This window comes from Geospiza fortis, unplaced genomic scaffold (assembly GCF_000277835.1).
Source record: "Geospiza fortis unplaced genomic scaffold, GeoFor_1.0 scaffold424, whole genome shotgun sequence".
Taxonomy (NCBI): domain Eukaryota; kingdom Metazoa; phylum Chordata; class Aves; order Passeriformes; family Thraupidae; genus Geospiza; species Geospiza fortis.
The window spans coordinates 1,305,405-1,326,098 of record NW_005054354.1 but is presented as its reverse complement, the minus strand read 5'-3'; the positions used below and the strand labels follow the sequence as shown (position 1 = coordinate 1,326,098).

Here is a 20,694-nt window from a genome sequence, read left to right as displayed (position 1 = left end):
GAACACCTGATGTCTTCAGTTAGTCACTCGGACTTAGGTGTGCTTACTTGGATCATAGCATCTCCTTCTTTCAAAACTATAGTTATATCTATCCTTTTATTTCATTTCAGTGTACATGTAATGTGAATTAAAGAAATTTATTCTTTGTATCATTACATCAAACCTTGAAATTCCAATACAGCTGCTAGCAACCATTTACTTTTTGAATGCTTCTAGAGTTCATGACTTGCATTTTCATTGTTTTCATCCTTTGAAAGTCAGAAATCAAATTCATCCAGCTTATTCCATTTAAGCGTGTGGTGATTTCACCTTGAATAGAGTTAATTTTGTAAGCACAAAGTCCTAAGTTTAAATCCAAAATATAGCCCTGGCTACTATGAAGAATAGTAACTCTACCCCAGCTGAAACCAGCACATTCTCCACCCCTTATTCCATCTAGATGCTGTTGTTGTCTTATTGCAAAAGTTAGCGTACCTTCTTGGTGATTGCTCATGGGCAGCTCCTCACAGCACTGACTCCTTCTTCTCAGTACAGCCAACAAATCCCAACTCCCTCCTCCCCCAGCTAACCCACTCTTCTATAGCACTCATCTTCATTGGACACAGCTGTGGCCTGTTAAGGGCAGGCCTGTTCCTAATCTCTGGTAATTAGTACAGCTGCAACTCCTCAGGGGTGAGATTACCTTCTGCACTATCTTTATTTTCCTACATTCTATCCCCCCACAGGTGCAGTGCATTCTTATTACCCATGAACCCCCTGCCCATTCTTGATATAATACACAGATATCATTCCCATAGCCCATGGACCACCCCTGTGGGATGTCTGTAAAGGGCCCATAAATGTCCATTGGGTTCCTTTAGTCCATGACTTTGGGCTCCATCTGTTGGGGTGGTCACTTGGGGCAGGAGAGGGGGTGTTTTCTGTGGCGTTACTGGGCACCACAGCCAGCTCAGTTTGGGTCACTGCTTGTCATGCCAGGCTTGGTCAGCACCTCAGCCCTGTGTGGCTGCTTGCTCACTCCCTGCTGGCAAGGTGAGGGTGAGAACTGGAAGAGCAAAAGTGAGAAAACTCGTGGGTTGGAATAAAGACAGTTGAGTAGGTATAGCAAAAGCCACACACACGAGCAAAGCAAGGAACTCATTCACCACTTCCCATGGGCAAGAAGGTGTTGAGCCATTTGCAGGAGAGTAGGGCTTCATCATGTGTAACAGCTGTTGGGGAAGATGGACTCCACAACTCCAAATGTCTCCCCTTTCCTCCTTTTCCCCTGGCTCTGCATGATGCCATGTAGTCTGGAATATCCCTGGGATTGGTTGGGATCAGCTGTCCTGGCTGTGTCCCTTCACAACTACTTGTGTGCCCCCAGCCTTGCTGGTGGAGTGGGGTGAGAAGCAGAACAGGCCTTGACTCTGTGTAAGGAATAAAGAAAACATCCCTGAATAGTTAACACTGTTTCCAGTACAAATAAACATAGCCCTATACTAGCTACTATGAAGAAAACGAACTCTGTCTCAGCCAAACCCAAAATAGTATTTTATGATGAAAAAGCAATGTAGTATCTCTTTCAATGTTATAACTGTAACTGAATTTATTCTTGTAGGTGTAGCATCTATGACTGTGCCAGTGTACATCGCAGAAGTGGCTCCACCACACTTACGAGGCAGATTAGTCACCATTAACACTCTCTTCATCACTGGAGGGCAGTTTTTCGCCAGCGTTGTCGATGGAATCTTCAGCTACCTCGCCAAGGATGGATGGAGGTTTGTGAGCTTTCCTTGCTAAAAGAAAGTGGTCATAGTCCTGATTTGCTGATTATAATTCTTGTTGGTAAAACAGAATTTATATAGAAAGTGGTAAAACTGTGTACTAAAATGGAACTTCAATAATTAAATCTTGCCAAAATAGATCCATGTAGCCCCATATTTCTTTTCACAGAGAAAAACAAGGCACAATTCTTCCCAAGAATATTTCTGGGTTTCACATTCTCTGGACATCAGAGAAAGAAAACACAGTTCTTATCATTTGCTATGCCTGTGTTTGTGCAAAAGTAAAATGCAATATGGAAATTGTTTACTCAAAGTCGTGGTGTTTTGTTTCCTTGGCCTATCAGAGCCAAGAGTGCGTGTGTGTCAGAACTGTTGGGTGACAGTTACGAGATTTCAGTGCAAGGTGTGCAAGGTTAAGTGCTTAGCAGATTCAGTTTTAGATGTATAGAATAATATAGTATAATAAAGTAATTAATTAGCCTTCTAAGATCAATGAAGTCAGATACATCATTCTCTCTCCTCGTCGGGGCCCTCTCAGCATTACAGTAGATCCCTACTGTTTTTGCCTAAGCTTAATATTCATGCCATGCACGGGTTTTTTGACTTTGCTAAACTTTAAAGTGTGAGAGTAATAAATATACATCACAAGCATGAATGATTGTCTTGATGTTTATGAAGGTAGCTTACCTTTTGCATTTACAATAATTACATGCTGATTTTTCAAAAGGCAAATTTCCAGTAAGTAATATGCTGTATGTGCAAGATAAGGTGAAGTTTGAATATTCTTAATCTGAGCAGTGGTAATCTATCCGAATTGAAGGATATTGTAGCATAAATTTATAGTTAAAAGCTTATGTTATAAAATAATAAAAATCTATTTTCTGGGCTGCACAAACCTGGTTCTCTCAGCCTTTTCTATGTCACATGCTCCAGTTGTGCCACTTGTCTTAGTGATACATTGTTATTCCTGGTTTGTGGCTTTCTCTTTTATTTGTAGTCCTAGTGCAGCGCAATATGTGGAGTAGTGAAGAGCAATAGTTCCTGCAGGCTGCTGGCACATGCTGGGTGACTTTTGCAGTAAAGTGTTTTCTGTATGTGCCAAGTACTGTTCTGCTGGATTGAGTGGAGTGAAGAAATAAGCTACCACCTCAGTGATGAGGTATCCAAGTATTCCAGCTGCAATGCTGGAGCTGTTAATTGAGGATGGTGTAATGTCCTCAGCTAGTTTATTGCAACCTGAGGCTGAGCAGGAAAGAGTACAGATGGTCTGTCACCTGAAAGGAGTGGCCAGCAGATGCATGGAGAGAAATCACAAATGTCCACCCCTGAGTCATTACATAGAATAGGGAACATCACAGCAATTATTGTATGTCTTACTGACTGAATGGCCAAGCACTGGAGTGCTCCAACAAACAATAAGGAACTTTAATTTTTCTTGGCTCTGCTTATTCTTGGAAATGCTGGATATTAAATTAAAACAAACCAAAGAAAACAAATATTTAACATGACCCTTAGGTTAGCTTTATAAACCCTGCTAATGCCATCTTAATAGTATTGCAGCAGTATGTCAGAGAAGGAGAAATGTTACAGCAGACTTATTAAATTTCACGCTGGATTTTTTCAGGTCTGCTAGACATCTGGCTTCAAACACAAAAGTCTTGTAATCTGTATAGGAAAGAACTATATTAGATTTCTGAAAGCTGGCTCACTGTGTGAAATGTCTAAAATTGCCTGCTTTTACTCTAAATTGATTATATCAAAATGGCTTGCTCTGAAAATTACACCAGCTCTAGAACTTGCAATGGATGTTCCCTCTCAACTAAACATTTTCCTTTTGGCCTGCTCCTTTTATTCAACTTTGATCAGAATTTTGCAGATTGGAAACTAACTTCAGTGAGGGAGCACTGTCTGTACATTTCTTTCTTGTCTTGCCTGTGATAAACAATCCAATAGAATCCAACTGGTATGAATCAAGCTTTCAGGAGCCTTGATTGATTTTACCTCCTAAGATGATTGCAGGCACCCAACTGCTTAGTTCTGGAGGCTCTGCTGCATTTAAGTGACTGAAGGGCTGTGGAGGAGCAGAAATTTAAGCAATAGGTATCTGATGGACTAAATCTGCATACTTAGATGCATGAAAACGTACTTCAGCATGCACTTTGACAGCAGTTGGTTTTAATCTGTATGAGTTTGTTTTACTCTTCATTTGAAATAGAAAAGGCTTTCTAAATATCACTCCAGTAAAGATATTGAATCTACAATTTGGTGAGCTTCAATGGTCTATGTATTTTGTACACTGCTACCAAAATGTTTGTGGAGAAGGAAAAGTGTAGGAATAAATAAGGCCATTAATGAATGAGACCATTAATGAATGAGGAATGAGAACATCAGTGGATTAGTGACACATTTGGATACATTGACTGAAGACTATTCAGCTAATAAGCCTTTCACTGACTTTATGGTTTGAATTTATTTTCTTTTTTATGCTTTTCTTTTTAAACTAATAGTGAGATATATAATTTTTAAAGTGTTACCAGAAAAAGAGAGCTGCTCACTGCGCTCTTTCTAGACCAGGTTTTGCTTGTATTACCTTTGGAAATTTTGACTGGTCTTAAGAAGAACTTGAGGGCTCAGCTGGGAGTGGGGAGACTGGTGTGAATGCACATTGTCCTGGGATGGCCATCCTCTTTGTATTGCCTTTTGGGTATTCTTTTTATCATTCTCCAGTTTTCTGCCTGTTGTACTGCCAATGTTTTTCTTCATTAAACCAACAAATGCCTCTAAGAAAGTATTTTTCCACTTTTACTCAAAATGCATTTGGGCTTCATTGCCCCTAACAGAAGGTTTTCAATAATAGTTATTCTCTCCTTCCTACTCAATTAGCAATCTCAGGCTTGCTTTATAAAAAGATCCAGGTAAGAGGCTGCAGAGTCACCTGTGAAAGCGTGCATCCTGAGGTATGGAGAGAGGAGCTACAGAAGGGATTAACAAATCTCCTTAATCTCCTGACTGATGTCAAGGTGTGAATTTGTTTATGAGTACCTCAGTATTCAGAAGGACTGGTTTCTGGAGGTGTTTTAATTATTATATCCACTGATGTGAAACCTGTGATAACTACAATAATGTACAGGTGACACCAGCACTGTTTGAAGTCTTTAATGAAAGTGAAAAGAATCTGCGTGAAGTGTAAATGGGAAAAGGTCAGATTCTAAAAGCAGAATAAAATTATACATTATTCTGCAATTCTTTTTATCCTTTTATTGTTTTGCTGAAGAAATATAAAAATGTGGTGTGTATAGACCAGAGCTACCCATGAAAATTGGTGGTGTGCTTGTCTTCCACAGTTTTTCCCCCACTTTGGATGGAGCAAATAACCCTGCTTGGGTGTTGCCACAGGTGTCAGTGCTGATCCTTGGAAGCATAACTGTGCTTTTACCAGTGGTAATTCTCTGTTGAGTAGAGAAATAGCCTTGATGCAGTAAATAATAACCCGTGGACATCTAAAATGGAGTTCTGATTTAAAACCTCACACTGCATCTGACTGAAGATTTAAGAGCAGACTCTCTGAAGGATCTTGTGTAAATTGCTGTGCTGGTGAAATGAACTTTTTTCAGTGTTTCTGCTTATAGTCAGAAATTTTCAAAATTAAAACTGGCAAATGTATCTGTGTGTATGTAGTACTGACCAAATGATACATTGTTCTCTGGCTGGTTTTTTGTTTGCTTGCTTGTTTATTTTTAATATGTTGGTGAAACAATTAGCAGGATTTCAATCTCATCTTTGTCATCAACAGTACTTGGTTTTCTCCATGCATTTGCTTTCTCTTTCTGTTGATTATTGTCACTGAAGGGTTTATCCGTTTCCAAACTAGTGTAATATTTCAGTTTTTTTGTTCAGTCTAACTTAGTGCCAGGAGCCAGTGGCACTAGAGTCAGTGGTGGCAGAATAGTCACCATGTCCCTGAGATTTCCTGGAAATGAAGGAAAGATAATGTTTTCTAAAATACCTGCAGAATATGATTCTTCCCCCCTTAAATTACAGTGAGAAAGAATATGAGGAGTGGGAGATTTGGTCTGTAAATACAGTTTGACTAGCTGTAACTGAATTTTCTCATAGTGTGTTTTTGTAGGCAAATAGTAGATATTTTTCTATTTTCTGATTTTTTTTGCAGGTACATGCTGGGCCTGTCAGCTGTACCAGCAGTTATACAGTTTCTTGGCTTCCTCTTTCTTCCCGAAAGTCCCCGCTGGCTCATTCAGAAAGGCCAGACCCAGAGGGCGCGGAGGATTCTGTCTCAAATGCGTGGCAACCAGGCAATTGATGAAGAGTATGACAGCATCAAAAACAACATTGAAGAAGAAGAAAAAGAGGTTGGAGCAGGTATGCTGAATATTTGTTGGCCACTCTGTCTATCGATGAGGAGATAAAAATCAGAAGGAATGTTGAAGTTGTAGCCTGTGGGAGCTTGATGCTTTTATTTATCTGTATTAGTTTTGCTCTTTGAAGTATTTAATGTACTGGTAGCTTCAAAAATGAAGATATTTCTAGGATCCTGCACTTTCAAATTAGGTTCTGATTTCTTAAGTGAGGGAAGAGTAAAGTTGTGTAGGATTCTAAGTTTATACCACCTACGCTTACGTGAGAATTGGTTTCAGAAAATGGATCAGTTTAAGAATGCACATCTCCAAGAGTGGAAATCAGTTTCCACTGATGGTTTCTTTCATCAGTGGAAAAGGCCAAACAGACATGAGAGAGAGAAGAAGGTATTGTACATGGCTCAATTATCCAGTAAACTGCTTTCTAGACAAGAAGCCTTTGAAAAGATGTACAAAACAAGGCCTGTAATACAGAGATTCTTTTTCTATAAAAGCAGCTTCTGAAAGTCCTTTTGATCTGTCCTCAAGAGAATAAGGCACCTAAACCAAATCACTATTTTCAATCTTTTGAATCTTTGTGTCATATTTGCTTGAAACTTTGTGTTCATGTGTGTATTTATAAAACAAGATTACTATTTGATTGACTTTCTGTACTCTGCATATTTTTTATTTGCTTTCTGCAAAGGAAGTGTTGACCTGAGAATGTCAACTAAGGCTCTTAAGAGTTATCCTTGATAGGAAAATACTGGAGTTTCTCAGAGCTGGTGGAAAGAAAAATGGATGTTACTTTATATCTGTGTAAACTGAGATTCAGCATCTCATAATACCTATTCTCACTGCCTTATTGAGTTTGTCTTTGAATCTTACAATAAATAATTATGACTCTAGAAAAAGATATTTGACATATAGTTGAAGGATTTTTAAAATATTCATCACTAGTGTGAAGCAGGGCTGGGTTTTTTTCCCTCACACTATATTTTTGAGGCTTTGGATACCTTTTTTCCCCAGTTCTTTAGGGCTGGGAAATGAAGTTCATTGAAGCTAATTTGTTAAAAGATGAAGTGGGTATTCACAGAACAGCTTGGACTTAAGCTTGTGTTTAGGTTCTTCATTCTAATTAGGGATTGGGCTATTCACTTCTGTGGAAAGCCACTTAATGTCTAGTGCTAACGTTTAACACTTTGTAGAAATAAAAGGAGCAGGCATTTGGTCTACTCAGTCCCTTGTTTTCCATCACTGGGCTATAGGGTATGACCTTGCTTGTTGCTCTTAAGTCTTTAATCATGATGCTTTTTGACAATTGTGAATCAAATGTGGTATGGTAGATGCAGTAGGATTGACTCCATTGTTAAATCGTTATATATTTGTAGCTTGGACTGGGACACTTAATTGTGTCATCAGTCAATGAGATTGATGTCAGGGATGTGCAGGTCTCTTGGTTCCCCCCACGCACTTCCTCAAAAACTTAATGTGTTTCTGGAATTTAGTTAAATCAATCACATTTCCTAGGAGAAAGCTTGGCTACAGATAATCAGTGTTTTGCTCTCAGGTCATCTACAGCTTCAGAGTTGTTACCCAAGGGCATTATAAAAATGAGTTACAAGTATGTGCTGTCCCATTTGTTGTAAATGCTCGGCAGACAGGCATTGGACAGCTATGGTCACTTTTGATTCTAATTATAGTTGTACTTCATCTCATTTAACTAAAGAACTTCATTGTTATAAAGAGGTACTTTGTATGTCAGCATCAGAACATATATTGCTTTTGTTACCTTTCTGTGACTTATAGGTGGTATTTACACGTGGTGTTAAATTGTAATTGCTTTCATTTCTGTGAGGAATTGTCTGGATCCCCAGTAGTGAATTTTGCTTGAGTAGTGCAAAAGCAACTTTCTGTTCATGGTTTCATTGGTAGGTTTTCAGGTATTGGCAACTTAAACATGTGCATCTGCAAAGACTTTGCATTTTATTTTGCTATGGGTATATTAGTTTGGGTGTGGAGTTTTTTGGTTTTTGTTGTTTTTCTTTTCTTTTTTGTTTGGGGTTTTTTATCTATTAATGTGAAATTTTTTTATTACTTTCTCCTATTTGTGGCAGACAATGTTTTAAAATGTTGGTTAATAGCAATGACAGATGACTGTAATTCCTGTCAGACATCTTGAACCTCATTCCAGTTTCACAAAAAACTTTAATAAGCCTGAACTGACAGTGTCTGTTCATGACATTCAAGGAAAGATGACTTTGCATACTGAAAATCATCTGGCTTACTTTTAGGTAAAAGTGCCTTTTTGTTTGCTGTCTTTTTCTTTCTTGAGAAAGGACAGATGTTCTTTTTCATTGACTGATACAGAAGCATCTTTGCCAGTTCCTTTGGGCATCACTTTCTAAGTGAAACTAAGGCTGTGTTTGAGTCCTTCTCTGCAAGGGAGTAACACAATGTAGCCATAACACATTCTCCAGTCCCACACTAAAGAACTCCAATGCCTTTTGGAACTGTTTCATCAACTGCTCTCATCATGGAGGAGTGAATCATATGGAAACTTCATCTGTATTGTTGAAGCTACTTTAAAGTTTGCTTTAAATGTGTGTCATAAAACTAGAGAGCTTCTTTGCATTTTTCACATGGCTATCAAGCAGCTTCTGTCTTGAAAATGACAAAAATGCCTTCAGCAACAAACTTCTGCTTCAGAAGTCTTCAATACAGTTATGGGATACCTGTTCAGTGAATGACTCACATTTCTGTATCCTTTCCAATACATTCAATCAAATCAGTGCTGCTGATACTGATAAGCAGCTTACATTTTAGCATTTTGAGATTGGCATCAGGAAAATAATGTATCTTTTTGACAAATACTTTCCTCATGACTGGTTATGCAAATGACATTTTTCCCGGCAGCTGTGGATACTGCTTTTGTGTGCTCTGTTATGTACTTGCAGTGTGACTTCTGGTGCTGTATTTTGAGAAGTGGAGGGAAGGGCATTGCATTCTGCAGTAACATTGCAAGACAGGTCAAGTCTTGGTCATCATCTAATCATCATCTGTTAACATCAGCTCTCAGATGCTGTACTGCAAAAACAGGCTGTTGATAGGAAAATGAGGAATGAGGAATGGAATGAGGAAGATTCTAGAAAAAGAGTGTTCCCCAAGAGTTGAGATGCAGAGTGACCTTCCCCCTCAAATATGCTATGGACTCACAGATTCCCCAGTGATTGGCTTAGGTTCTGAAGCCTCATGGAGAGAAAAGGGAGAGAATGGTCAGAAGAGGTTTGCAGTTGAGAGAAAGATCAAAGACATTGCTGGGAGAGCATTCTGGCACAACTCTTCCTAGCAAAACAGGTCTGACTCACCCTGCTTTGAGTTGTAGTTTTTAGTACAGTTAAGCAGAGGTTCTGTAGTGCACCTTAGTTAAAAATAGGCAATCAAATCATAGCAGTGCGGGTAAGCACTGGCACACGGGCTTAATTGCAGAATCAAAGATCATGGAATGGTTAGGGCTGGAAAAGACCTTAAAGATCACCTAATTTCAATCCCCTTGCCAAGGGCAGGGAACTGTCTACTTGCAGCCTTATCCAGCCTGGTCTTGGACAACTTCAGGGATGGGAAATACAAAACCTCTCTGGGCAGCCTGATCCAGTGCCTGAACACCCCCACAGTAAAGAATTTCCTCTTAATATCTAATCTAACTGTGCACTCCTTCATTTTAAGGCCATTCCCCCCATCCTACATGCCCCTTTAAAAAGTCCTTCTCCAGCCTTCTTGTAAGCCCCCCCTACATACTGGAAGGCTGCTCTAAGAGGTCTCCAGAGCCTTCTCTTCTTCAGGCTGAACAGCCCCAGTTCTCTCAGTCTGTGTTTGTAGGAGGATTGTACCTCTGTGCAATCAGCTGATTCTCTGGATTCATTCCAGATCCACGTCTGTCTTGTGCTGGGAGCCCCAGAGCTGGCTGCAGCACTCCAGGTAGGGTCTCATGAGACCAGAGTAGAGGGGAAGAATCACCTCCCTTGACCTGCTGGTTACATCTCTGATGCAGCCCAAGATGTGGTTGGCTTTCTGGGCTGCTGGCACATGCTATTGATTCATGTCCAGCTTTTTGTCCACCAGCACTCTCAAGCCCTTCTCCCCAGGGCTGCTTTCAATTCATTCTTCACCCTGTCTTTGTGCTTGAGATTGCTGTGACCCTGCTGCAGCACCTTGCACTTGGCCTTGTTGAACTTCAAGAGGTTCTCACACACCCACCTGTAAGGCCTGTCAGGATCCCTCTGGCTGATCTCCCCTTCCTCCAGAGTGTCAGCTGTACCACACAGCTTGGTAGCTTGCTGTTGTCAGCAAACTGGCTGAGGGTGCACTTGATCCCACCGTCCATGTAGCTGTCAAAGCTGTCACCATACTGACCCCTGAAGATTGTCACTCGTCACTTCTCTCCACTTGGACATTGAGCTGTTGACTGCAAGTCTTTGAGTGTGATCATCCAGCCAATTTTTATCCACTGGGTGGTCCATCCATCAAATCCATATCTCTCCAAGTTTGGGCAAGGGTGTGATGCAGGACCACATCAAATGCTTTACACAAATCTGCGTGGATGATATTTTTTGCCCTTCCATTATCCACCACTGCTGTAACCCCATTGTAGAAGGCCACCAGATTTGTCAGGCTGTGGGTATAGATGAAGTGGCTTGTGCTCATAAACAAATTAAAGTGTGAGATTTGTAATGTTAGTTCTAGAGCAAGCAGTTGGGAGTGAACTTAATGTGGTGGTTTGTGCATGAAAATAAAGCTGTCTAGCAGACCTTTTGTAAAAGTTTTACTAGCTGCCAGTCTAGTAGTCACTTCTGACTGGAAAGAAATCATTATAGCATCCAGTTGAGATGTTTTAAATGATTGTTAATTTTCCATATGCAGGACAGTACTACAACATTAAATGCAAATTGGAGAAAAGTATCCATTTGTACTGTCTTTCTGGGTGAAAAGTGTCTGCAAACTGCATAGGTTTTCCTCCCACCCCTGCATGTAGCTGTCCTCAGCTGTGATGTGCCAGGATGCCTGGATGGTATTTCACACAAAATCAGAAGTGATGTGTTTGGTACTAACTTAGCATCTTGATGAAATGAACGTCATTTGCATTAAGACTAGACATTTATTTTTGTGTAGGTGAAGGATGTGTAACTGTGAATTGTAATTAGGAGAGCAGTGTAATTCTCCCCCAGCCTCATTTTTCCCACATTTCTCTAATCTGTGAATTAGGGTTGAGATTCTTGACCTTATCTGCTCTGCGAGTGGACCTTTGCCTTTTGTTATCTGTTGTTTTGCATGTATGTATGTCAGCTTCTGATCATGAAGATGTCTTCTTTGCACATGTTCTGCTTGCTGATTTTGCCATGTAAAACTACTGGGGCTCAGTGGTGCATGGAGCCATGCTGCTTCTGTGAAATTCAGTGAGACGTTTATAAAATTGATCATTACAATGTAATATTGTTTAACCTTCCATTCTGTGCCTGTACCAGAATGTTATGTAATAGGCACTGCTTCTAGATTAGACATTTTCCTGTGTTTTCATTATTTTAATGCACTTTTGTAGTAGCTGAGCTTTTTTTGTGGCACAAAGAAAGATGCCACTCTTTCAGTGTTGTAGGCTTGACTCACTTAACTTTTTTTGCTGTATATCCTATTTCAGCAGTGAGTCAGTCTTTTTTTTAACATTTTGTATTGCCCTGTTGGAGATATATGTGTTATGACAGAAAGGTAAAACCACCTCATTGCTTTTAGGTTTCAGCTAGTAATTTTATCCTTTTAACTGAAAGTTAAAATATGACATTATGAGGCAGGAGATCTGGACCCTCAGTCTTTCCTGGTTCCAGTATTTCTATTTCTTGCACCTTTTCTTCTTAAGTAATATTTTAACTTGTTAGAATTCCTGGCTGTGGCTTTGGCTGGAACCATTTGATATGCATCTTTCTGGGGAGATACTTAAAAGCTTGCAGTGTTTTCATTCTTATTCATAATTCTCCTCTTGCTTCTGGGAGTCCTTTTTATCCCAAGGCCATTGCCCGACATGCTTGATGCTCGAAAAGAGATAGTCATGCTTATTATTATTGGACATCAGCTGGAATCCTATTTAATGAAATGTGGTAATTCTGTGGTGCTCTAGTAGGACTGTGCAGATCGCTGAATAATTCCACTTCCAGGCACTAAAATCCTTATTTGAAGTTAATTCTTCTTTTCTGATAATCAGTGGCTTTTGTTACCTGTAACCATGAAATTAGGTGGAAGACTCTGGGGCAAGAGGAAACAAAGGATTTGGGTTAAGGATTTGTTGAAGTCCCCAGATACAAAATGGGTGGTAGTCATGTCAGCCTGAAATTCTTGCTTCAGGCAAACCAGACACCAGCATCAGTTCCAAGTGGGTTTTGCTTTTTGGATTGTGGGAGACCTGGCTGATGCAACAGTGGAATGTCTGGGTTTCATTCTTGTACTTTAACAATTTTACATATAGAAGTATTATTTTGTTCCCTCAAGAACAAAAATTCTTTCTGTGTATGTCTCCATTGGAGTTTGTTTGGAGTTGAACCCATTAAAAAAGCACTCTGGATAATTAAAATTCATACAATGCAGGCAAATAAAACATGGAGACATTTGATCCTGAGAAAGTATACTAACTATATTTAGTGTACAATCAGATAAAAAAAAAACCTTTCTACACAACTTGGCAAAGAATATTGAAAGTATGAATTATTGTATGTAACAATTAATAGAGAGAGATAAGACTTTTGGTTCCCTTTCATCGTTAAACTCTTTTAAACAACTTATTCTTCCAAATATGACCTTTGAGACATGTAATTTATAAAAAAACATAATTGTTTTTTGCCTTGTACAAAAATATGACTGATATATTTGAAAAATAGTAGGTTGATTCTGGTATCTTAGAGCTCTGCTTATACTTTAAGAATCCTGCTGTGAGTTTGTTTACCTGGCAGAGTGTTTCAAGTTGGCCTTGCTTCAGTGGTTTATAACCAAAACTAATCCCTTAATCTCTCACCTTAGTTTTTGATGTACTGGCATAAAGTGAACATTTAGCTGGAAATGGTGCTTAATGGCCAGTCTGAAAATCACAGATCTGAAAATCACAGATCAGTTGTGTGTTTTGGAACAAGCTTTGCCTGAATTCCTGACAGATTTCATGTATGGTAGTCCTAAAGGGCAGGAAAAGTAAGACTTCCTCTAGGTATAGGGAAGTACTGAAAGGCAGGACACTTCCAGGTTTAGTTTTGTTTAGTTTAGTTTTGTTAGATCCACTGTGAAATTTCTGGAAATACACTTAGCTTTTTATTGTCAGTGTTAATAAGCTTTTTATTAGGTCACAGCTTCTGAAGCTTACAGAGAATTCAAGCGACAAGTCTGGAAAATAAAATTTAAAATACTTCATCTCTTATCAGTTCAACAATAGATTTGAGCATAATGAATTTGCTTTAAGCCAAATAACATTATTCACAGAACCTGAATTTTATTCGTTGAACCTGAATTTGCTGATATTTGTATAGTTCAGAACTGCTGCTCTTCTAAGCTTGATTGTGGGACTGCGTGTCTGGAAGCAGTATTGGAATGCATCCCTGAACATTCTGCTGCACCTCATGCTTTATTTAGGAACAGGTATCTGTTTTGTGAAAAATAGGTTTCAGAGTGAAAAAATATTGGAAGAATAAGACTACTAATTAACATTCTTTTATCAGAGAAGGTGGTTCTTCTAAATCAAAAACTGTCTAAAGAAGAGGCAGTGAATAAGGATAGTGTGTTTCAGTCAAGTCCAAGTGAATAGGAATTTGTAACTTGTGCTACAAAAACAAACAAATCCCTATGCTTCTTCCCCCTGCCCCTTGGACAATTTAAAATGGTATAGTTTATTTTTCTTTCCTAATATGAGCAGCCAAAATTAGACATTTTTGGTTGGCTCTCAAGTGTTAAAATTATCTCTTGTTTGGGATAGCTACAGAAATTTATATTTATAGGAAAGTATCTATTTCTTGTAATACAAAAGCTACTTGTTTTTGGACTTAAACTATTTGTCCAACTGACTTGACCTAGATCAGTTGCTAGAAGCTAATGGCTTCTGGCCCCTCCCTATTTCCATGTCTTCTCAGAGCTCAGTTCAGTGCTAGAAGGTGATAAGCTAGACACATTTCTTGGATTTTCTAGAAGTAGTGCTTAGTTGTATAACTTGGGCTGTTATCAAAAGTCTTCCATAAAATAGCATAAACTTGAAACAATATTTCTTACACTTACAGTAGTTCCTTCTCAGTCAGGGCAAGACCCACAAAATAGTGTGTGATGAAATTTTGGGGAAGCTGGACAAAAGATTCCTGCAAAATTTAACTTGAAGGGCTTGGGGGGTGGAATATTCTTGATCAACAAAAAGAGAAGTGGATGTGTATAACATGAGTAATAGTAAAAGAAACAGAAAAAAATTAAAGAGTCTGCCAGTGTGCTGGAGGGCAGCTTGGGTGTGAACTGGGTGCCAGCAGTGTGGTAGCACTTGGTTGTGCTAGAAATGAGAAACCATTTGGGGTTTGAATTTCCTGCGTACTCTTGTGGGAGAGGTGGGCACACACTGCCTTCACAGTGCATTTGTGTTTTGGGACTTGTGTTATTTCTGGCATGGGTACACTGATGTACTTGTTCCTCATCTGAAATTGTGGATCTACTTTTCCCACTTATGTATATCTTTCTTAAGGAGTAATAAAATTATGGTGCCTCTAGAGCTGCTAATGGTATTCAAAAGCAGCTAATTAGAAAAGGGGAAAAAAAAGGCCTGGTTCTTCATCATTTCTCTGCTGAATCTAGCATCTGCACTGAATACACAATTCTAAGTCAAATGCTCCTGCCTGAGCCTCCTGTTTACATGCAACAGGGATTCAGACAAAATATAGTGTTGTGTGAAAATGTTAATGGGTATAGGAGGAAATTTTTTTATAGACTGCTGAGGAATATTTTTAACACTTTGCTAAGCTTAGAACTATGGTTCGTTGAGCTAGCTCTTAGAGCAGGTTCCATAGTAAAAGTTGGAGATAATCTTGGTGCTTCTTTGCCCTCAGACCTTGTAAAGAAACTCAAAAATAGATTTAAGGATTTTAATAGCAATATTTATATGTAAATTCTCCAGACAGGTAGTTGGGCAGTCTTTATCTGTTGGTCACGCTTTAACCTTTTCAGTATAATCATTAAAGTTTTTTTGGTGTTTTGTTTTTTTGGTTTTTTGTTGTTTTTTTTTTAATAATGTTTTGCAGTGTTGTATGACTCTTCCTCGGCAGCTTTTTTATGCGACAGTCTTTGCACAAGGATGGGGCTTGGCCCATCCAGCAGATGTAAATGATTCTGCAACAGCAGTAGTTTTTCTTTGATTCAGTAGTCAGGTGAACACAGTGTTTATACAGCCTGTTTAAATTGAAGTATTTTTTTAATAGGAAGAAACCATTAGAGATTAAAAGTGGTTACAAAGTGTTTGTGCTTACTTCTTTTACATAAGGCCATGTTCTGCTCCTACAATACAATAAAGTTTTGTTCTTCCTGGAGACCTTCACCAAGGTATTGTCTGTCTGATTTTTGTCCATCCTCATCTTTTCCCTTTTCTTTTAAAATAATAGCATTGGGTGGGATTTTTTTTCTCTCTCTCCTGCTTTCCAGACACTTTGTTCTTCTAGTGAACCTGAAGAGTTTGGTTCAGAATAAGCAGCTGTGCTTGCACACTGCCCGATAGTTAATTTAAAGTATTCATGCACTGAACACTTTGGTAAATCTTGTCAACCAGTGGGACATCTACCATAACTGACATGCTGCCAGATGTGGATTGTGTTTTGTTTGACAGAAGATGGATTTGGAAAAAAAAACAAACAAAAGCTTTATTGTTGTTTGTTGCTGTGTATGTTGCTGCTGTGCTTTCCAAACTACCTGTGCTGCTTTACACAAATATTTTCAAGCTTTCCCTAGGTTAAGAAAGCAAGTTGTTGGGATTATTCCTTTGGAAAAAAATTGAAAAATTGTATGGTACTTCCATGTTGGCTATTTGACTAGAATATGTATTTAGGCCTAGTGCTTTCATCTAGGAAATAAGAAACTGATTCTGTCTTTGCATTCATTCTGTTTGACTGCAGTGTTTAGAAATGGTGACCCAGTTCACAATTTTGTTTTATTCATAACTTTTGGACAATAAAATGTTAGAATTCTGCTTTCCTTTTCAGTCATGTGCTGTTTGTTTGAGTTTTTTTAAGAAGTATCCCCACAGCCATTGTGAGACTCAACAGCTGTAGTATGGTAGCCTTGCTCTTGAGCCAAATTCCTAGGAAAGAGCTTTCGCTTTGTGTTATTTCACTCCAGAACAGGAAGGGTGAGCACAACCTCTTCCTTTCATCATCTGAATGAATGTGTCTGGGGGCTGACTCTTTTTTGGGGATGTTTCTGTAAGTGAAGTATTTTCTAGGAATTTTTTGCACTATTTTCTATTCTAAAATACTACAAGTTTCCTGGAAAATGTTCATCTAGATTTGAGAGGGTTTATATGGTTGAAGTATGTGTGTGTGTGCATGAGATAACTAATGCTGCTTAAATAATTCACAATGAATAATTTTTCTAATTAATTTAGACTTTCTTCTTGCTGTTTTTACTCTGAATTGTTTGGAAATTGTGGCTTTCACAAATATTTAACTGTATTTCAGTCATGTTCAAGAAATAACTGCACAAACAAAGCTCTGATTAGCTCAGCTAACAATTCAGAAAACAATTACAGAAAATAAAAAAAAAATCACTATGACTTGTCCCTTTCCACCCCTATTTTCAGATTTTCCTTTTCCTGAAAAAAACCAAACCAACTTCTCCACAACAAAAATCCCACCCCTTCCATCAACAATTCCTTCACCAAAAACCACTGGTTGTTTTTTAGAACTTTTTTTTTCCCCTCAGGAAACCACTATTCTGTTAAATGTCTTTTTCCTATGAGGAAAGGATCACTCCACTGTTCCTGTAGTGATCAGTTACTGTATTGTTTTTTCCTTTGAACAGTTAGAGTAGTCAGAGGTAAATATTGCACTTATGGATAATGGTGGTTTTGAAAATTTTTGTTGTTCAGTATTTCTGTTTAAGAAGAAATAATGTTTTCTAAGCCAGTATAATTTAATATCTATGGATATTCAAATAGTTTCCAAAAGTCATATGGAAAATGTTATCTAGTCAAAGTAAGTTATCCTGCAGTGCAGCCATGGTGATTATTTTTTCTCCAATATTGTAAATTTTATTTAGAATTGTTCTGTAATTTAATGTTGGGAGAACTTGAATTTTTTTTTTCATTTTCGCAGCCACACAATAGTGAGTATTCAATTCCTCCCTTAGACAGTGGACTTCAGGCCAAAATTTAGCATTGGTAAACCTTACATGCTGTTGTTTTTCCCCACTTTTGTTGCAAGGAGATAGTAGAATTGCTGAGAGCTCAAGTTGCTGTATTGCATGTTACAGTTTAAATATGTCCAGTTGAAAATGCTGCATGCTTACTCTGCCTTTCCTGGTGAAATGACTGGTTCTCCCATTTCACATTTTGTTGTAGAGCATCACAAACCATCTTTGCTGTAACACACATCCGCCTTGTTCTGTTGGTGGCTTTGCAGAGCTGGGCAGGGGCTGGTGGGAACCCAGTGCTGGTCCTGGGGTGTCTGTGAGCCCCAGCCTGTGTGAGCTGGGCCTGGGAGGACTTCAGGAACTTCTTTGACTTGTAGAACAGCACTTTAGTATTTTACAGAAATAGTTTAGAGCTCTCTTTTGGTACTAAAACTGCATGAATATATTTGGGGTTTTATTAGCATTGGATGTCTTTAATTCTTTAATTTTATGGTGTGCATTCTCCTTGGTGTCAGTGGCTTTAAAGAGAACAAAAATACCATTCTCTTCTATGTGTTCTGACTTGTTTCCCATCTCTTATTGAACATGGAAAGGTTTAATTATAATTATTTAATAAAATGATGCATGATTGCTTTGAACATTACTATTGAAGTAAAAGTCAGCAAAAGTATACTTGAAATTGGATTGATTTAAGAACATTAATAATTTTAAAGTATTCTGTCCTTTTGAGTTTATATAGAATAGATTGAAGTAGTTCATTTTAATATAAATGTTCTATAACTATCCTATCTAACACAAACCACATGTGATTTTTCATAGTAGCTGAGGTGGATGTCGCTTATGTTAAAAGTATGCGAGTATGGATGTGCAAATGAATAAATTTTGTCTCCTGTAGTGTATGCTATAGAAAGTAGACGATTGAGCCAGAAGACTTCATTTTTAGTTAAAGCAAATTTACGTTTCTATGGCAATAAAAGCAAATTTAAAATGTAGGTGGTTCTGACTGTTGCTGGTCTAAAATAAAGGTGGCAGTTGCAGATTAGTACATTTCATAGCCAAAAAAATTCCAAGATTTTTATTAAAGAGAAATTCATCTATATTGCCCCGTACTTAATTTCAAAAATTTTTAGATTGTAAGCTCCTTCTGATATATATGCTTTTCCCTCCTTTAATTTTTCCTTTTTTCCACTGTGCGTAATAGCAAAGATATATATAAAATCTGAATATATGCAAATCTTTTATTAAGTAGATTTTATTAAGTATTTTTAAATGGTGATACTTATTACCTTTGCATCTTTCATAATTTGCCAAGACTTTAAATTTTTCGTGCTTGTGAAGTATTTTTAGTAGTACTCAAGAGACAAGAGGCATGAGATTCTTTTATCAGAAGATAAATTAAAGCAGTATTTACCAAAGAACATGAGATTGGTGGGGTGGGATAGCAGGTTGCAAATAAATAGATTATAATGAGAAGTGATAATCCTACTCTGATTGGCGTTCAGGATAAGAATGGAGACACCATTTCATTCCAGACTAGATTGTTCAGGGCTTCACATCCACTGAAGCACATTATTAGAACAATCCATTATAGAATACCCAAATACCACCTATTCATGAGTGAATCGCCTCAAATTAATCATCCTGTCCTATCTGTCATATGTGTATCACTCAAGCTGTTTGCTTTTTTTTGTGCTCCAAATCTTTCCCAGATCCATAGGCTAGACTTCAGAGAGCACAAGGTTCAGTATCTGTGGAATTTTGTGTTTTTAAGAAGGGAGTATGGGCAGCCTAATTCATATATTAAAGATTCTATTTTGCAGCCAGAATTTATTGCTATTAAAGCACAGTGTGCATACATAAAAAGCAAGTGGTATCTTTTTGGTCACTCATACATTTTGATTTTTTGTGCGATACCCTGACAGAGCTTTACAGGAATTTAAATTCGTTTAGCAGGATGGGAACATGTGGTACTAGTCCAAGGTTGAAACTGGATCTTTCAGTTGATATGATGTCAGATTTCATAAAGTCTTCTTTTGCAACAACAGTCTTTTCTTAAAGTTATAGCCTGGGAATATTTTGTGTGAAAATATCAACCTAAATCTGCAGAGATTCTGGTATTATCTACAAGGTACACAGTGATTTGCCTCTTCCCAGTGGGTGCTCACGTGGCTGTCCTTGATAATTCAAATAATTGGTGTTAACTACTCAAATACAATAGATGAAATATCTTGAAAACACATAGGGTTTGTGCCACCTGATTGCTGCCTGTGGTGCTGGGATAGTGGATTTGTGCTCCAGTTCCTATCTAGCAGGAACAATCAAGACCTAAGCACAGGATATCTGGATATCTGAGCTGCTGGGAGCCAGAGAAGCTGTTGGTTTTGAATGCTTTATCACAGAAAACCAGCCAGTTTTATATTATATAAATCTGTGAATAAATGCACTAAATTATGGTTGATGAATGATTCTGTAAGCCTAGAAATAGTGCATGTACTCCAAGGCTGCATCATGATAATATGTTGACATGTAGTATTTGATGTAAATCTCAGAAATAAACAGAAAGACACATTTTAAAATGTAGCTTCATTTATTCTATATTTGAATGCAACTGTAGTGTTACCCAGCAGCATTACAGAGCAGATAGAATTTATATTTTTTGTTATTTAATTACTATAAGGCAAATTGTTTGTATTTTACAAATTTGAGATGTTATCACACAGCTTAGGATTCTGATCCAGGAAACATTCTCTGCTGTCTGCAGCCAGGTCTGCTGTGCTGTGAGAGCCTGGCTCAAAACACTAAATACCATCTGGGCTGTATAGCTCTGTCTTTGACAGCTCCTCCCAAATGTGGCTGATGGGAGGCCAAGATATTCTCTGTTCAGATGCAGGCAGGTACATTGAAAACATGAATTCTGAAAAACCTTCATGGGTCTTTCATGGATTTGGATGCATTTTACTAGACTGCAATTTATAACGGATATGTTAAGAGACGTAGCATCACAAAAATATTTTAAAATAAGGTCTTCTAATATGCTTTGATTTTATAATTTTTTTCTTATCAGCTGAAGCTGGTTTTCAAATTCAACTGAGAGGATTTTTTAAAAAAATGTAGATTTAATAAGCTTGCACTCTTCTGTCCTGATGATAAACTTATGTTCTTTTCTTCCCTAACTTCAG

At 38.1% G+C, this 20,694-nt stretch overlaps 1 protein-coding gene across 1 annotated transcript in view; it reads left to right on the top strand.

The window, feature by feature from the left end:
• SLC2A13 (solute carrier family 2 member 13) overlaps nucleotides 1-20,694 on the top strand; it is a 141,150-nt gene that overhangs the window by 27,038 nt on the left and 93,418 nt on the right. Inside the window, exons 3-4 of the mRNA XM_031059015.1 lie at nucleotides 1,601-1,760; nucleotides 5,938-6,146. Of these exons, the coding sequence (XP_030914875.1) occupies nucleotides 1,601-1,760; nucleotides 5,938-6,146 (369 nt within the window). The remainder of the gene's footprint in view (nucleotides 1-1,600; nucleotides 1,761-5,937; nucleotides 6,147-20,694) is intronic.